The following is an 18,898-nucleotide window of genomic DNA, read 5'->3' as shown; positions in this document are numbered from 1 at the left end:
GAAACGACCACGTGAAAATAGTTGTGGCAAGGTGCCTATACCGTGTCTCGGCAGGACTCACCGCACTTCATCCGGCCCTTCAGAAGCATGGCCGTCCTGCCCCTCCAGGCCTCCTGAACCGTAGAAGCTGGTGCGCGGGGTGCTCAGGCGGCTGCAGCCCAGCGAGGAAAATTTGGGAGAGTACACAGGGAGGCTCAGGGGAGATTCTGCCCGCGATCTGGCTTTCGCCACCTGGTTCACAGCCTTCACCGTCTCAAAGACCCGACGGACACCCCTGAGATCAACACACAAGGCGGAGACGGGGTCAGTAGTGGGAAACAAAGGGAGGTCATGGCAGGGCAGGACTCTGGTAATATGGCGCCCTGAACAAGGACAAAATTAGCATGCCTCCCCCTCCCATATTTCTTAACTTGTCACAGTAATTCCTTTTGTTCCAGTTGCTTTTTTAAATGGATCTTCTCATACTAATATAGGCCAGGATTTCCTAAACGTGGGTCCCTAGCTGTTTTTTGGACTACAACTCCCATCATCCCTGACCGCTGGTCCTGCTAGCTAGGGATGATGGGAGTTGTAGTCCAAAAGCAGCTGGAGACCCAAGCTTGGGAAGTCCTGATGTTGTGGTTGTTATTCTGTGCCCCCTCAACTCAGCGCCCTGTGCGGGGGAACCATCTACAGCACCCTAAATTTTGCACTGGTCATGCTCAGCCTGCTGCTCAAGTGTAAAACATAACCTCCCCCCTCCCTGCCAAAAAAGCTTAGAACAGCGGTGTTGCTCAAAGCCTAAACTCAAAGCGGCCACCCCCTGCTTACAAGCCACAGACCCATCAAAATTTTAAGCTCCACCCCTTGTCAAGAAGTCCCTCCTCCTCTGGTCCCCAGAGTTACTTTTTCTAACCCTAGCTCTGCCCCCAACCCAAGTTTTTAAACCAGGGACTGGTGACGGGGGCTGAGGGGAAATGGAGTCCAAGGACAGCTGGAGCTACACAGGTTCTCCCCTGCCATCATTCCGTATATAATTTTTTTATTAAATTTTCTGTTTTACAATTTAAAGTACTCATTTTTACATCCTTAAAATATCAATGACTTCCCTTCTTTCTTCTCTTTCCATGGTTCGTTTTACATATCATAAATCCCTGCATATTTTACAGAAACTATACCATTCAGCATTCCATTATTGCATCCATCATAACTAACTTACACTGTTGAATTTATTATCTTAACGCTGCCACCGTTTTCAGGTGTACACAATTTCGCCCCATATATTCAATCAACGTTTTCCAATCTTCTCTAAATGTATGTTCTTCTTGTTCTCTTATCCTATATGTTAAGTGTGATGGGATAATGAGCTGCTTGTGCGTAAAAGCTTGATCCCTCTGGGGTTTGGCTGGTCACCCAAACCTAGGCACTAACGGAGCCCCCAAAGCATGACTCTGTCAGTCGCTGGTAGAATCTGACAGTGGGCGTCTACGGAACTTACTCCAACATAAAAGCTGTTTGACGGACATGCGCCTTCGTGACTCTCTGCGTGACAGTTTCCGGCGAAGGGTGGGAGTTCCTAACGGGGGTCTTGTTACCTCTTCACTATTCTCACTAGAAGTATCCCAGAGCCTCTCCCCCGATTCCCTTTCCGCTGGAACTCCTGCTCTCCCCCTACTGGTTCCTTCTTCTGCTGTAGAGTCTCTCCTATTCTCCTGGAGCCTCTCCACCACCTGTCCCTCCGATGGCAGTTCCCTGACATTAAGTCTGCAAGCTGCGCATATTCTGTCAGCTTAAGTTGGCATTCTTCTTTACTTGGGACCTCGCTCGTTTTCTAATTTTGGGGCTAACAAAACACGGGCCGCTCTCCCTGCCATCATTCTGAATTTCACTTCCTGATCCAAAGGCTCCTCCTTCTTCCCCCGTTTGGCCTCAGGGATTGTGCTGCATTCACGATGCCATCCTCTGACAGCCTCTTGCTCTCGCCACTCATTTTTATGGGTCTATCTTGCACACACGAACACACACACACACACACACACACACACACACACACCAGGTATCTTGTGCCCTTCCCACTTACTTGCACTCCGAGGAACCAGAGCTGTCCACGCTCTTTCTCATCGTGCCCTTGATCTCTGCAGCCAGGGAATCCTGCAATTCAAAAAGTCACAGTGGGCAGGTGGTCTTTCACTAGTAAAAGAAGCCCAGGGAATTCCCAGAATCAATTTCTTTTTCTTCCATTCCATTTGTGCTTCCCCAGGAGGTGGGAATAGAGAGCAGGGCAGACTGGGCTGGGTAAAATCCTCACCCATAACCATGGGGGGGGGGGTGTTGCTTCTGTGCCTGTGTTCAAACCAGACAGGAATGTCAGACTGGGGAATGGGGGAGCGAGGAAAACATGCTGGAGCTGCTTAGTGGTCGGACTGTGCATGCTCAGAGACACTGTTAGCATGGTTCATGGAACAGAACCCATTGAAGAAAAAACCAAATCTCCATAATTCAGTCCTGACTGAAATGAAATCCCGAGGCGGGCAATTAAAATGTTAAAAGTTAAATAAACCTTGTGGAGGGAGGAGTGTTAAGGTATATAGAAGTGTACATATGGTTGATTTGAATATGTTATTATGGAATATTATTGAATATGTATATTATTGAATATGCCTACCCAATGTATCAGCTGCCTGGGGGGGTTTCACTGTTTGTGTTTTGGTGGTTGGTAAAAAATAAAATATTTTTTAAAAAATGAAATCCCGAGGCTTGCCCTTCTTTATCCCACTTTCCCCTCCTCCCTCGTTGAGGACTAGGAGCTTGAAATGCACCCGTTGGAATGTGAAGGAAGCAACCTGGTTGCTCTTCCCAATAAGGAGACATGCTCTTCGCCTCTTCCTAAAATAACCACCTTCTGCCATCCCCACTGCTCTACCTCCTATCAAGAGTACTCTCTTTTACAAACCAATTCTGTTTCCCCGGTATCTCCTCCTTTATGCAGCCCCCCCCACCCCAAGATGCGCTGTACTCACCAGGGGCAAAAAAGTAGGGGAGCTGTGACGGTGGATGGTGCTGTTGGGGAGGCTGCGGTTCCGGAGGTTTTTCATCTCCTCCTGGGCTTCGTGCAACATTGCCCCACACTCCATGTATTTCTCCTGCAGGTCTCGGAGCTGAAAGTGCAAGAGAAGAGGCATCCCATCTTAATCAGGCCAAGCCACAATGAGAAGAGAAATTAGGGGCTCCCCACACAGCTTGTTTTACTCTAGAATTGTTTTGCAGTGCATAACTCTGCTGCAACTCTGGCCCAGTATACCTGAAGGAGTGTCTCCACCCCCATCATTCAACCTGGACACTGAGGTCCAGTGCCGAGGGCCTTCTGGCGGTTCCCTCACTGCGAGTTTACAGGAACCAGGCAGAGGGCCTTCTTGGTAGTGGCGCCTGTCCTGTGGAACGCACTCCCGTCAGATGTCAAAGAAATAAACTTTTAGAAGACATCTGAAGGCAGCCCTGTTTAGGGAAGTTTTTAATGTGTGACATTTCAATGTATTTTTAATCTTTGTTGGAAGCTGCCCAGAGCCAGATGGGCGAGGTACAAATAATAAATTAATTATATTATTATTATTATTATTATTATTATTATTATTATTATTATTATTATTATTATTTAATACACCAGTTACATGTTCAGGTTTAATTAAAACATGTGATTATTGAACTTGCTGTGATATCAGTCAACAGTGATGATCTCCTGACCTTTTCACCCCCCATTTTTTGCATTACAATAGGTATTTATTGGCATTAAAACTTGTTCAACAGTCATGCTCTTCCGTCGGAGAACCCCTAGGAAACGTATGTGAGTGGGGAGAGCCAAAGCAGGCTGGCACAAAACGGATACAGGGCCCTGTTGGACCAGACCAAAGGCCCAGCTAGTCCAACAACATCCCATTCTCAAAACAGTTGGCCAGATACTTAGGGGAAGATGGTAAGCTGTGCATGAGCGCAATGGCGGTCTCCCCCACCTGTGGCTGCCTGCAACTGGTGTTCAGAAGTGCACTTCCTCCAACAGAAGCTGAGCAGTGGCTCAGCTGGTAGAGTGTCAGATTCTTGATCTCAGGGTCACGGTTTCGAGCCCCACGTTGAGCAAAAAGATTCCTGCATTGCAGGGGGCTGGACTGGATGACCCTCGTGGTGTCTCCCAACTCTACAATTCTATCTCTGCCTTCCTCCCTGTACTGTACACCAAAGAAAATCCCCCGTGTTGCAAAACAGGACACTCAGAATAACAGCAAGCAACACATCAGCTTACTATACTTTTTAGTGATAGCTGATCCCTGGCCATTTGATGTACGTTTGGGGACTACAGTCATACCTCGGGGTTACAGACGCTCCAGGCTGTGCGTTTTCAGGTTGCGCACCGCACCGAACCCGGAAGTACTGGAACGGGTTCCTTCCGGGTTTCAGCACTTGCGCATGCGCAGAAGCGCCTAATTGCGCGTGTGCAGACCTGGCACTGCAGGTTGCGAACGTGCATCCCACACAGATCACATTCGCAACCCGAGCGTCCACTGTATTAATTTGCTGATGAAGATTTATCACTGAAACAGTTCGTTATCCTGTACTGTCTGCTGCTGTGCTCGCAGCACCCTATTGCGACGTTTGGAGCACCCACCACCTCACGTCTGTAGGATACTGACTGTGGGAGAGGCATTCTGCTTCCGTTTCCGTGATCTTTGACAGTGACTTAACCATCCTACCATTCCTGTTCACGGAACATTTATTGGATTGCTGTTAGTTTGTGACTCCAGGCACACACTATATTTCTTCTGTTTATGAATATTGAAACAGCATAGCGTTATAAAAATATTGCCAGTATATTATTAGCTGACGTGTTGCTTGTTGTTGTTCAGATTCCTCTCTGTACTGGACAGACGCAACCGGCCATCACCCACCACAACCACCCCTGCCGCTGCCCCGTCTCCAAGGATACAAACCTCTGTTCGTAGCTTCTGCTGAACCTCCTTGGCAGCAGCAAGATGCTGCTGCAGCTCCTCCACTTCTGAACCATACTGGAGGAAGAAAGATAAGAATTATTGCCACCAGGAACATCCACGGTGCCCTAGGAGTTTTGCTTTTTAAAAAAATTATTTGATTTTACAATTATAAGAATATGGCAATACAATCATACACATCCATATTTAAAGATCCCTCCGAATCTCTGGACTTCCCACCTTCCCCTCCATGGGTCCTATTGTCAACCCTTTCAACTGCATATTATTCAATAGTCCCTATTTTGTAACACTCCATCGTCTCCATACTACAGTCGTACCTTGGAAGTCCAACGGAATCCGTTCCAGAAGTCCGTTTGACTTCCGAAACGTTTGGAAACCAGGGCACAGCTTCCGATCGGTTTCCAATTGCGCAGGCGTACCGGAAACAATAGCGGAAGCCCCATCGGATGTTCGGCTTCCAAAAAAATGTTCAAAAACCGGAACACTCACTTCCAGTTTTCGATCGTTCGGGAGCCAGAACGTTCAACACCCAAGGCTTTCGGGAGCATTCGGGATTGTATTTGCTACGTTACAAGAGTTATTGCAGTCCTGCTAATGCTTTCATCTGCTTACAGTGGTCTCCAAGATAAATTATAATTCCCGCCCCCACTGTTTGTTAAGGTTTTGTTATTCTTGCACTCTTTATAAAGACTTGAGGAATGAGATCACCCCTCTTTTATTGTCCATTCCGGGTCGCCCAGCCACTGCCACAGTGTCCTTTCTCTTGGTAGATCAAGATGAGCAGGTGACAGCAAAGGTTGCAAGGTTTTTAGCTGGGGCAATCAGAATAAGATCCACTATTTGACTATTGATTCAAAACCTTAAGATGTATTTTATATAACTGACTTTTTACTTCTATTCTTTGTCTCTTGTATTGTTGTTTTATTGCCATGGCTGATGGCTGATGCAAATGAAGATTCATTCATTCATTCGGTCTTCTTGTTTCCTGAGCTTCCTGGTCACTTTTGCCATTTTGGCATAATCCAAGAGTTTAATTGATTGTTGTCTTTAAAGGGAGTGCTGAACACATTGACACATCCACTGCAACACAGAGCTGCTCATCTTGACTTCCTAGATATGCCAGGAATGTTCCCTTGTATCACACCCACCTCCCTGAGGCACCCTTGACTTCACAAAGGAGCAGCCTTGTTTCTGGGTGCGCTCTGGGTGCCCATTCTGGCCCCAACCGGCCCTTTGCTTTATGCTTACCGCGCGGCACTTCTGCTGCAGCTCCACAATCTGCGCCAGCAGCTGGCTGATCTCCTCCTGCTGCCGTGCCGTGTCCTCCGTCTTGCGGGCCAGCTCCTCAGAGAGCAGGACCACTTCTCGACTAGCATCCGCTGTAGGAAGAGACACACAGGATCATTACAGCTCAAGAGACATCAGCAGCATGCAACGCACCAGGACGCAGCTTCCAATATGTCCACAGCAGGATCCAGCAGACCAGAAAGTGGGGCAAAGCTTTCTGCCACCCCAGGCCCACTCCACCCACCCTCCGCCGCCCCAGTACATGTTTTCTGTCCCACAGAGGTCCAGCTCTGAGGTCCCTCTGGCGGTGCCCTCACTGCTAGAAGTGAGGTTACAGGGAACCAGGCAGAGGGACTTCTCAGTAGACTTCTCCTTGTGGAATGCCCTCCCATCAAATGTCAAGGAGATAAACAACTATTTGACTTTTAAAGGACATCTGAAGGTAGCCCTGTTTAGGGAAGTTTTTTATGTTTGATGTTTTATTGTGTTTTTAATATTCTGTTGGGAGCCGCCCAGAGCGGCTGGGAAAACCCAGTCAGATGGGCAGGGTATAAATTATTATTATTATTATTATTATTATTATTATTATTATTCCCCACCTTCCTTAAGGATCCATGAAAGTCAGGAATGTCTGTAATCAGAGGTCATTTTAAGCCACCCTTTCCCACGTCAAAAGCCACCTTCTTTCATATATGCCCCACACCTCAAGTATTTGAGACAGTCCCTGCCTGTCAGCCTAAACTACCTCACAGGGTTGTCGTGGGGATTCAGTGAAGAGGGGGAGAGCCGTGTGTGTCACCTTGTGCTCCTTTGAGAAAAGGATGCATGAATGTGTTTTAATGGAACCTCTTGCTATGTGCTCCTACGTATATCTACTCAGAAGTAGGGCCACTGAGCTCAAGGGAACTTACTCCCAGGTAAGTGTGTATAGCAGGGATGGGGAACCTTTTTTTGTTTGTTTATACCAAGAGCCATATTCCCTCTTTGCCAACCCTCCGAGGGCTACATGCCAGAAGAGGGCAGGGCAAGACACATGTGTAAATATGTGGGGGGGGGGCACTCGCACACACAAACACCTCCTCTCTCACACACAGACAAATAATAGAGGACTGTTTTAAAACTTAATTCCAGAGCGGAAGCAGGTCAGAGCAGATACAGAGGATTGGGTTATTCTTTGCCTCCCCACCCCACCAGAACCGCCGCCCCCCCCCCCCCCGCAGTATCATCCCTCCAGTCCTGGAATTATGCCTGAAAGCAGCCTTCTATTGTTATTAATAGGGCTTTAATTTCAAGTTCCCTGCCCAAAATTAAGAACCTACAAAATTGCTCCACGCAGTCGATCATCAGCTTCTGCTCCTGTTCCTCATATTGAGAGGTTTCCGTGGCAATGCTTGTGACCTGGGTTCAAAGAGACAGACATATATCTTTATATTACACCAAGACGTTGTGAAAAGGTAGCAGCCCTCTGGGAGATAATGCACCTAAAACCTTCTAAAACAGTGGCTCCTGAGCTTTTTTATGCCCCACCCACCAACCACTTCAAAATGGCCGGCAGTCTTCACAGACCACTTAATGATTTTCCTGCCTGTTGTAGCAATTGCAATACACCCTGTGCTAGACGCTGCATGATTTTTGAGCTCCAATTCAGATTCTAGGATTTCAGCTCGTTAATACAACTGAGTGAAAGCATCTGAGAATGTGCTGAGTGTCTTTCCTTGATCACCGGACAATGAGATAGAGAAGACAAATCACATATACATCATATACACCTGCAGCCCAGCCCAGCCCAGCCCAGCCCAGCTCAGAACCTCACCTCTGTCCGCAGTTTCTGGTTCTCCTCCTCCAGCCCTTTGAGCTTCTGCTGTAAGGTGTCATACTGAAAACACTGCTGCAAAGAGAGGGCAGATTCATTCCTCCGCAACCTGTGGGGAGGGCGGGGGAGAGATGTAGTCATGAGAAGAGCACAGGGGAGGGGAGACAGCAGTAGCCTGAGACGGCTCCTGGAATTAATGTTTCATTTCTAGAAACAGAGGTACTGCAGGGCTCAATCTCGCCCAGCAGCCAGGCCTTCTGACCTGGAGAGTCTTCTGTTGGCCTCCTCCTAGCTTGGATCTGGCCTGGATACAATCACAGAGTGGTGAAAGAGGCGTTTTGCAGATGGTTGGAGTACCTGGAGCCATCATGACATGTCTTTAGGTACCAGGCAAAAACATTCCTCTTTACCCAGGCCTTTAGCCATTAAATAATCTATTGCCTTTTAAAGCTTGGGGGAGTAGGTGGCTGTTGTTGCTGTTGTTGTTATTATGCTGCCTCTTATTGTGCCTTTTATTATTGGTGCTTTGTAATGTGATTTTATTGTTGGACACTGCCCTGGGATCTTTTGATAAAGGGCAGTATAAATAATAATAATAGCAACAACAACACAGGAGTTGAGGTGAGTGGCAATGTAGCTAGAAGAGATATTGTTGGGCGAGGAACACCCAAGTTCAAGTTCAACCATTAGAACTGTAGTACTGTATTTACTTGAGTCTAACGGGCTCCTGCCAACCTAGCAGTTCGAAAGCTCGTCAAAGTGCAAGTAGATAAATAGGTACCGCTCCAGCGGGAAGGTAAACAGCGTTTCCGTGCGCTGCTCTGGTTCGCCAGAAGTGGCTTAGTCATGCTGGCCACATGACCTGAAAGCTGTACACCAGCTCCCTCGGCCAATAAAGCGAGATGAGCGCCGCAACCCCAGAGTCGGTCACAACTGGACCTAATGGTCAGGGGTCCCTTTACCTAACGTGCCATCGAATCTCATGCGCACCTCCATTTTCAGAACCTTGAATCCAAAGAAAGTATTTGCTGGCGAATGTAAATGTGCCATCGGATCAAAAGCGCACCTTAGTTTTCGCAAAGTAATTTGGCCCAAAAAGGTGAGCCTTAGATTTGAGTAAATACGGTATTTCTTCCGGCTCCCCCCCCCCCTTCGCCCGCAAGCACATTGCATCTCTCACACCACCTGGTGGTTAAATGAAGAACAACAGCTCCGTGTTTTAATTTTGCATTTAATGCAATTAGAGAAAAGCACTGGGGAGATGCTAGCCATTTTTCGGATCTGCTGGCGTGAACGGTGTACACTGCAGAATTTCCGAAGACTCTAGGTGGGGTTTCTTTCTCCTCGTCCCACAACGGATCCGTCTCACTACATGGGGAGGATGGGCAGTCAGCTGCGGCCGCTGGAGGGCCTGGCCAGGAGGACAGCAGCAGAAATTACACGGCTTGACTTGTGCAGAAGGTCTCCCCTTCCACCCCAGCTTGAGATACTCACGGAGTGGAGGTGGCAGAGGTTGGCTCGCTCTCTTCTGTGCTGTTGGTGTACAGATGCAGAAGCTCGTCCCGCATTGATATCTCATGGCGAAGCTGAGCTATCTTGAAGTGGGGAGGGGGAGAGAGAAGAGGCACAATGGGTCCCATGGAAGAAAAAAAGCAGAAGATAAACCTTCTAATCTGAAAGCCCTTCTACCCCTTAACTTCAGATCTTATAGTAGTTCAGAGGTGGGGGGCATTTTTAGGCCCCAAAGGTTGCATTCCCTTGTGGACAACTTTCCAGGGACTGCACACCAGTGGTGTCAGAGGCAAAACTGAGCACAGCAAAGAATCAGAGGGGACTAAAAGGGTCATCTTTTTAAACCCCGTTTGATGCAGGAATCTTCTGCCCAGCTTGGGACTTGAACCCACGACCTTGAGATGAATAAGCCAATGCTCTACTGACTGAGCTATACATCCTATCTTCATTGAGGAGGCTACATTCCAGCCTTGCAAAGTCAGAGGTTTTAATACACAGACACCCATCTCTCCATCCAGGCAAGCAAGAGACCTTATTACAGTTCAAGGACACATTCCAGCCAAGCAAAAGGACTCAAGGAGGGTGCAAAGTAGAGTTGGTGAGGGGCGGGGCCCTTAGGGAGAGTCCTAAGGGCTGGATAGAGAAGCCTGGAGCTCACCTTTGGCCTCTACGCCTGAGGGTCCTCGCCCTTGCTGTAAATTACAGCATCGTAACCAATGCTACTTCTACTCAACAGCAGACCCACTGACATGGCCAACTTAACTCCGTTAATTTCAGTGGTCCTATTCTGAATAAACTTCAGCTGGATGCAGCTTACAGACCGGCTTTTCCCAAACTTGGGTCTCCAGCAGTTGTTGGACTACAACTCCCATCATCCTTAGCTGGCAGGACCAGTGGTCAGGGATGATGGGAGTTGTAGTCCAACAACCGCTGGGGACCCAAGCTTGAGAAGCACCGTCCTATACCCTATGCACCGAACAGAAAAATATTCCCTTCACGCACCCTTCCTGTATTTACTGCTATACACACAACCAGCTCACTTTTTCTCCCAACCCCCAGCTTATCTCTCCACTTTCTATTCACCCCAAGTAGGGTGGAGGGGCAAACAAACTCCCTGCGTTTCATGTACACATACGTAGTGTCAGCTTCCTCCCTGGTCAGCAACAGACACCGGAAGGGGCTTCCTCACCTCTTCCTTTGCCAATTCAAGCTGTTCTTCCAAGAGTTCATTGCGTTCCGACAGGCTCCGGTTCTGCTTCAGTAGCGATTGTCCGATGCGGGCGGCTAGCTCCAGGTCATGCTCCTTCTGTGGGGATGGGGGGAAAGCACAGGAGCAGTTATAACAGAGCAGGCTTCTCGCCTCCTCCTTCTCCCTTCCCTGCTCCATGCTGCCTGCTGAAATTTGATTCTGAAACATCCACTTTTCAAGAGCTCCTCAGTCCAGTATATCCGAAGGAGTGTCTCCAATCCCATCTTTCTACCCAGACACTGAGGTCCAGCACCAAGGGCCTTCTGGCGGTTCCCTCACTGTGAGAAGTCAAGTTACAGGGAACCAGGCAGAGGGCCTTCTCGGTAGTGGTGCCCACCCTGTGGAACGCCCTCCCATCAGATGTCAAGGAGATAAAGAACTAACCCACTTTTAGAAGATATCTGAAGGCAACCATCTGACTTTTAGTAGACATCTGAAGGCAGTCCTGTTTCGGGAAGTTTTTAATGTTTGATGCTTTATTGTCTTTTTAATATTTTGTTTAGAGCCGCCCAGAGTGGCTGGGGAAGCCCAGCCAGATGGGTGGGGTATAGACATTAAATAATAATAATAATAATAATAATAATAATAATAATAATAATAATTACTCCCTTCTTGCTCATGCCACTCCAAATCAAGATCCTTCTTGGGGGACTTTTCCTGACTGTTGAATAGCCAGCTGACTTTATCCATCTATTGGGGGCTGCCATCACTTCTATTAGTGGGGTGGGAGAGCTGAACATAATGCAAATATATTTCACCTCCGGCAACCAATGTGCCCCTTGGGTTTCATGGGTAGGCTGAGCTGTAGATTGTAGCATTGGAAGGGGGCAAGAGAGCCCTGTAGTCCAAGCCCCTGCAATGCAGGAATATTTTGCCCAATGTGGGGTTTGAACCCATGACCCCGAGATTAAGAGTCTCATGCTCTACCAACTGAGCTATGTCAGAGCACTAAGCCTCCTAGATTAAAATATACATCAGAAGGCTTAGTTTGGTCAGAATTGAGTATATACCTCCAGAGTAAACGCTGAATACATTACTTCTGGTAAATGACCCACCATAGCTGCTAGATGAGCATGTGAAAATTTGTGTCCTGGGCTTTTTAGACTCGTCTACCCATGTGCTATTTGAAACTAAAGGGGCACATTGATTGCCAGATGTGATTTCTTTCTTTTTATATATATTTTATTGGTTTTCCATTTTTAACATTAATATAACATCTTATTTCCTTTTACAAATTTTTAGCTCTACTGAGCCACTCAACTCCCCTCCATCCCATCGTCTGGTTTTTGTATACCTACCGTACATCATATTTCCACACATTTCTACCATCTCAATTCTAGCTTTTTCCCTTATTATTATTTTAGTCTTTAAGCACATGTAGAAGCTTCCTTCTATTAAACATTGTGAGGTCTATCTCAATCCTGCTAGTGTCGTTATATGTTTACAATGATTGTCTATATACTGAATAAATTTACTCCACTCTCTCTGGAACACTTGGTCACTCTGGTTTCGGATTTTCCCCGTTAGCTTTGCCAATTCTGCATAGTCCATCATCCTCGTCTGCCATTCTTCAACAGTCGGTAATTCTTGCTGTTTTCACTTTTGGGCTAATAAAGTTCTAGCTGCCATAGTGGCATACATGAACAATTTCTGGTCGACTTCTGGTATTTCCTCTCCTATCATACCCAACAGAAATGCTTCAGGGTTTTTTGGGAAGATATACCTAAACATTTTTTTAACTCATTATAAATATTTTCGCAAAATAGTTTAACTTTATCGCATGTCCACCACATATGGTAAAAATCCCCTTCTTTAGCATTACATTTCCAACAATTCTTATTTCTCATTCTATACATTTTAGCTAATTTAGGTAAAGGTAAAGGGACCCCTGACCATTAGGTCCAGTCATGGCCGACTCTGGGGTTGCGGCGCTCATCTCGCTTTATTGGCCAAGGGAGCCGGCGTACAGCTTCCGGGTCATGTGGCCAGCATGACTAAGCCGCTTCTGGCAAACCAGAGCAGTGCACGGAAACACCGTTTACCTTCCCGCCAGAGTGGTACCTATTTATCTACTTGCACTTTGACGTGCTTTCGAACTGCTAGGTTGGCAGGAGCAAGGACCGAGCAGCGGGAGCTCACCCCTTCGTGGGGATTCAAACCGCCAACCTTCTGATCAGCAAGTCCCTCGTCCCCTTAGCTAATTTAGTTGGAGTTAAATACCATCTATACATCATTTTTCTATACATGTATACAATTTTTTCTTTCACCTCTCCTACCCCACTATATGACTTGAACAGGACTTGGCGCAGTGTCTGAGCTTCAAATAGTCAGTAGCAAAGGAAGGTTACCTCTTCTAGGAGGCTGGTGACGGCATCTATGTCATGGTAGGTCTTGGTGATCCTGCTAACCCGCTCAGAGCAGAGCACTGTGGGAAAAGAGAGAGAGGGGGAAAGAGTTAGTTGACATCTGTACATCAGTAATCCTGTTAAGGCAGGAAGAACTTAGGGCAGTGTACCTCATGCTACAAAGCATCAAGATCAAAGAGCAAAATCCTAAACAAAGTAAATCTGAATTCTATGATTCGTATGAATTATGAACATTAAACATATTTTGCATGCATCTTCCTAAGTTTGCAAAAGTTAGGGCCCCTCAAGATGGCCTGATTGTTCAACATGCACCCTGATTTTTTGTGCATAGCTTACAACGAGGTCAGACCATATCCAGCCTTTACTGAGCATCCGTACGGGGCAGTTACACGATAACGAACATTCATCCTGCATTCGTCCCAATTTGCTTTTGGGGTGTTTGTGTGTCTTTCAGTCAATCGTTCATTCACACACACACCCCATCAGCATTTCCATGCAGCAAATAGTCCGGTCATTTTTTTAAAGTGGGTTTGTTGCACTAGGGCAATAGAGTCCATCATTATTCCAATTCAAAGGTGCAAACCTGAAGTTTGGAAATGCAGTTATATCCCTCCTGCAAAAAAAGTGAGTCTTGAGGCACCTTTAATTCATTCTATAATAATAATAATAATAATAATAATAATAATAATAATAATAATAATAATAATTTTTATTTATACCCCGCCCCGCCCCCAGCCAAGGCTGGGTTCAGGGCGGCTAACAAGCAATAATAAAAACAAGTTGAATGAATATAACTTAAAAACAAGATTAAAATACAACATTAAAATATTGAAACATTAAAATATTAAAATGCAGCATCATCACAGGAGGAGAAAGGAAAAAGAAAAAAGAAAGAGGGGGAGGGAATCAAATTGGCTGCAAGCCAAAGGCCAGGCGGAACAACTCTGTATTACAGGCCCCGTGGAAAGAAATCAGATCCTGCAGGGCCCTGATCTCATGAGGCAGAGCGTTCCACCAGGCCGGAGCCAGTGTTGAAAAGGCCCTGGCTCTGGTTGAAGCTAATCTAACTTCCTTAGGGCCTGGGACCACTAGGGTGTTGCTATTTATGGACCTTGAGGCTCTCCGTGGGGCATACCGGGTGAGGCGGTCCCGTAGGTACGAGGGTCCTAGCCTGAAGCTGCCTTATACCGAATCAGACCATTGTTCCAGTGAGCTCTGCACTGTGAACACTGGCCGGCAGCACCTCTCCAGGATATTAGGCAAGAAGTTGGTCTCTCCTAGCCCTACCTGGAGATACCAGGGATTAAACCTGAGACTTCTGCATGCAAAGCAGTGGCTCAGCTGCTGTGCTATCTATCCCCTTCACCAGAAGAAAGTCTACTGAAAACACACAAACGCAAACGATCTTTTAAAAAAACAACCTTTGCTTACAGAGCTGTTGGGCATACTGCATACCAGAGTGCCAGTGAGACCTCCAAGACATTTGCCATCTTTACTTGCCCAGGCTTGTTTGATATGTATCCAAGCTGTTGTGGCCAACAGATTTCAGGCAAGGCTGAGGGCCCAATCCACATCCAATGCACCAGGCTCAGAAAAGCCTGTTTTCGCTCATCAGAGCAAGCCCTGATACAAGGTGCCAACTTGAATAAAATATTGGGGGGGGGGGGGCAGGTAAGCCCTGCCACGTATAATTGATCACATGATGCGGCGCGCGCACACACACACACACACCATTTGAATGGCAATGCCCATCATCTTTAGGGTGGTTCGGCCCCCTCAAATATTTTATTAAGGTAAAGGTAAAGGGACCCCTGACCATTAGGTCCAGTCGTGGCCGACTCTGGGGTTGCGGCGCTCATCTCGCTTTATTGGCCGAGGGAGCCGGCGTACAGCTTCCGGGTCATGTGGCCAGCATGACTAAGCCGCTTCTGGCAAACCAGAGCAGCGCATGGAAACGCCGTTTACCTTCCCGCCGGAGCGGTACCTATTTATCTACTTGCACTTTGACGTGCTTTCGAACTGCTAGGTTGGCAGGAGCAGGGACTGAGCAACGGGAGCTCACCCCGTTGTGGGGATTTGAACCTCCGACCTTCTGATTGGCAAGTCCTAGGCTCTGTGGTTTAACCCACAGGTGGGGACAAAGCCCCCTTAGCCCCTAGGAGTTGGCTCCTATGCCCTGACAACAACAGCCAGAGTTTGAGGTTCCCTCCACCCCACAAGTCTGAAATTCAGCCCAAATCTGCATTCACACTTACAAAGAAGCAGATGCAAATATAATGCAAATTTGTGCGATGACACAAGTTTTTAAAGAAACTTGCACCATCATCACCCCTGTTCAGCAGGCACCTCCCATACTATTCAAAGCATATGTTTTCAGCCATTATGGACAGAGACTTACAACTAAATCATGAAAGTGGAGATTTGCAGAATGCTGAATTCTGTTGTTAATAATAGTCATCATCATCAGTCGTTTTTCGGTGCTGGCATAGAACACACCCAGCCTTGAAATAACTTTTATTCCAGGAGGAGGGAACACTCCCCAAAGCTTAGCGCACAAATTTATTGTGAATTCTGCTAGCATTATGCCAGTATTGTGCCAGCTGCATTGGCTGTCTCATTTGTTTCAACTTAGGAGGTTGATTTTGTCCTTTGAATTATTTTTTAACAACAATAACAGCATACACGCACACACCCCAAACCACATTTCCACCTCTTTAGCCAAGACCATGCAGCTCAAAAAAAGGGCTTGTGACTGTAAAACTTGCACTACAGGAAACCGGTTTTCTGCAAGGAGTAACAGTCACAGACACTCCCGCTTTCTCTGCTTGCTTAAAACCACTCAGTGAACCCTCAAGAGTACGGGAATTTGAACCCAGGTTTTCCAGATCCTAAGCTTTTTCCAGGTAACAATTACCTTTTTCATTCCCTCACATCTGTAACACAGCAATGTCAGCTACGTAGGCCAGAAGACTCGCTCCATTTATAAACTGCTCTCTTCCCACTTTCCAACCCACAGTTAACAATATTCACATAGAACGCAAGAAATGCTTCAAAGGTGTTTTTTATAATGCAGTGTGTGAAAATGCTCCACTCTAGCCTAAGGGCCAAGTAGATGGTATAAATTGCATTTACTAAATTTGGTTCCTGGCAGGGACAAGTAACGTCCCGTTCCGAAGCAAAAGCGTGTTGATGTTAAGTGAAATGCACGTTGTCTCGAGCTGGAAAAGAGAAGAAAAGGAAAAACACGGCCAGGCCAAGATGGGATTGAAGGAGACATTTCCGGTGCTCAAACAAGCTCCTCTACAGAGTCAATCTTGCCCTATTTAGCCTCTCTCTAAGGGCAGTGTCAGTTCTAATCAGATTTGCATCACTTCCCCACACACACCTTTTGCCCAAGGCTCCTTTACAGAGGTTGGCTTCATGGTCTTTCTTTGCAAGGGAAAATCTGACATCTCCAAATACAAGAGACTGAAGGAAGTGACCTCTCTCCCCTCTTAAAGCCAGTAACTGTGCAGCAGAGTCACTGAAAGGGACCGACAACAGGATGTCAATTACAAAATGGTTATCTATAAATGTGGCGTCTTACGGATGTACAGGGTGGGTTTGATTGAAATCAAATCAATTTAAATCACTAGTCAGTAAGACTTGACTTAAATCACTACTCAGCAAGACTTAATTTAAATCCTTTATTTTTTACAGAAAGACTCTTTCTTGCTGGTATAATCTTAATACAGTGGTTACATACGCTTCAGGTTACATACACTTCAGGTTACAGACTCCGCTAACCCAGAAATAGTGCTTCAAGTTAAGAACTTTGCTTCAGGATGAGAAGAGAAATCGTGCTCCGGCGGCGCGGCGGCAGCAGGAGACCCCATTAGCTAAAGTGGTGCTTCAGGTTAAGAACAGTTTCAGGTTAAGAACGGACCTCCGGAACGAATTAAGTACTTAACCTGAGGTAACACTGTATTTACAATCAGATGAAGGTTTCATTTTTGGAATAATAAATTTTCAGAGTAGTTTTTACAGTTATATCAAAAATTGCTGATTTGGTTATGCTATTAGAAGTACATTGACAGATAATTATGAAATTATTGTTAGGTTTAATAAGTTAACTGTTTATATTTGGACAACTTTTCTGCTGTACTTTACTGGAAGGAGAAAAATAATCATTTCCTTAAAAACAATTTAAACAGTTTATTTAATTTAAACAGTAACATTATAGCATATGTATAATGTTTGTTGAGTTTTAGCACACATGAAAAACTTAAAACAAATCCTTATTTCCTGATGAATAGCCTTTGGACTATAATGTAACTTAAATAGAAAACTATCTTTAGAAAGATTTTTCCTCCAAAAGCATTTAAATAAAAAAAATCCGATGTAAATTAAAATTATATATATATATATATATATATATATATTATTTATATATATATAAATCATTGATTTTTATCCACCCTGTGGATGTATGTTAATGAGGGACAGGAAGAATTCAACATATATTTGTCAGAAGAAAACAAAAAGAATATATTTCCACAATGGCCTCTGCTGGACTGAAGTGCCTTTGTGATGAATGCTTTATCCAATGTGATTCAACCTCTTCTCCAAAATGTTCAGCACAATAGTAAGCTGTTTTGTTTCTAAAAGGCACTCAAGGTCATGCGTGAAGTAAGTAGTTAGGGAACTCTGGAGAAACCTTCTCCACAATGGCGGAGAACTTCCATTATTCTTGGATGTCGGCCATGTTGGATGAAGCTGATGGGGGAACTGTAGTTTGAGGGCCTAGATCTAGGCTGTATTAGGAAGCTGCCTTGTGCATAGTTAAACCACTGATCCATCCACCTCAATATTGTCTATATCAAGGATAGTTGTTGTCTTGCTGACGTTGGTCTCCTGACTCCCAGCATGACCAATGACTAGGGATTATGGCAGCTGGAGTCCAACCACATCTGGAGGAAAACACATTGGCTACCTCCGGTCCATGCAGACTGACAGGAGTGATTCGCTGCCTTGCCTGGAAACGCCAGGGTTCCACCTGAGACCTTATTCAGCCAAACCATGTGATCCACCTCAGAGATACGACCCATCCCACTAGGAAATCAGTTGTAAACAGTTGCCTCTAAATTTCCATTTTGTTCAAGCACAATCTGCTGTAGGTGGGGGAAACAAATACTTCACATTCCACTGGAGCAAATCGAGATCTAAGATCCAGGAACCACGTTGCCCTGCTTGGGGGCTTTTGCCCCTGCAACCGTTCCAACAGGAGTTATGCACTGTGCTAATACAGTGGTACCTCGGGTTAAGTACTTAATTCGTTCCGGAGGTCCGTTCTTAACCTGAAACTGTTCTTAACCTGAAGCACCACTTTAGCTAATGGGGCCTCCTGCTGCCGCCGTGCTGCCAGAGCACGATTTCTGTTCTCATCCTGAAGCAAAGTTCTTAACCCGAGGTACTATTTGTGGGTTAGCAGAGTCTGTAACCTGAAGCGTATGTAACCTGAGGTACCACTCAGTGGCGTAGCGTGGGTTGTCAGCACCCGGGGCAAGGCAAGTAATTTGCACCCCCTAACCTGTGGATTTGCACCCCCTAACCCTAACCCCCAGATGTTGCGCCCAGTGCGGCCGGCCCCCCCTGCACCCCCACGCTACGCCACTGGTACCACTGTAGTCTGAAATAAAGGGAGCAGAGAAATGTC

At 46.1% G+C, this 18,898-nt stretch overlaps 1 protein-coding gene across 8 annotated transcripts in view; it reads right to left on the bottom strand.

Annotated features, from left to right (window-relative positions):
• The window catches only part of LOC310829785 (trafficking kinesin-binding protein 1-like), a 53,351-nt gene that overhangs the window by 8,708 nt on the left and 25,745 nt on the right, over positions 1–18,898 (bottom strand). For all 8 annotated transcript variants that reach the window (XR_014557365.1, XR_014557366.1, XR_014557367.1 and 5 more), the window contains 10 exons: positions 13,186–13,262; positions 10,778–10,894; positions 9,571–9,671; positions 8,077–8,185; positions 7,583–7,661; positions 6,225–6,355; positions 4,959–5,033; positions 3,000–3,137; positions 2,060–2,130; positions 62–274 (listed from right to left, as the gene is read on the bottom strand). Coding sequence is in view for 5 of the 8 variants with exons in the window: in XM_083708707.1 (XP_083564833.1) it covers positions 62–274; positions 2,060–2,130; positions 3,000–3,137; positions 4,959–5,033; positions 6,225–6,355; positions 7,583–7,661; positions 8,077–8,185; positions 9,571–9,671; positions 10,778–10,894; positions 13,186–13,262 (1,111 nt within the window). In the remaining 3 variants the exon portion in view is untranslated. The remainder of the gene's footprint in view (positions 1–61; positions 275–2,059; positions 2,131–2,999; positions 3,138–4,958; positions 5,034–6,224; positions 6,356–7,582; positions 7,662–8,076; positions 8,186–9,570; positions 9,672–10,777; positions 10,895–13,185; positions 13,263–18,898) is intronic.

The sequence above is a fragment of the Podarcis gaigeae genome, assembly GCF_964106915.1.
Source record: "Podarcis gaigeae genome assembly, chromosome: 13".
NCBI lineage: Eukaryota > Metazoa > Chordata > Lepidosauria > Squamata > Lacertidae > Podarcis > Podarcis gaigeae.
Note: the sequence above shows the minus strand (reverse complement) of the source record. Positions and strands in the feature narration are given on the sequence as shown.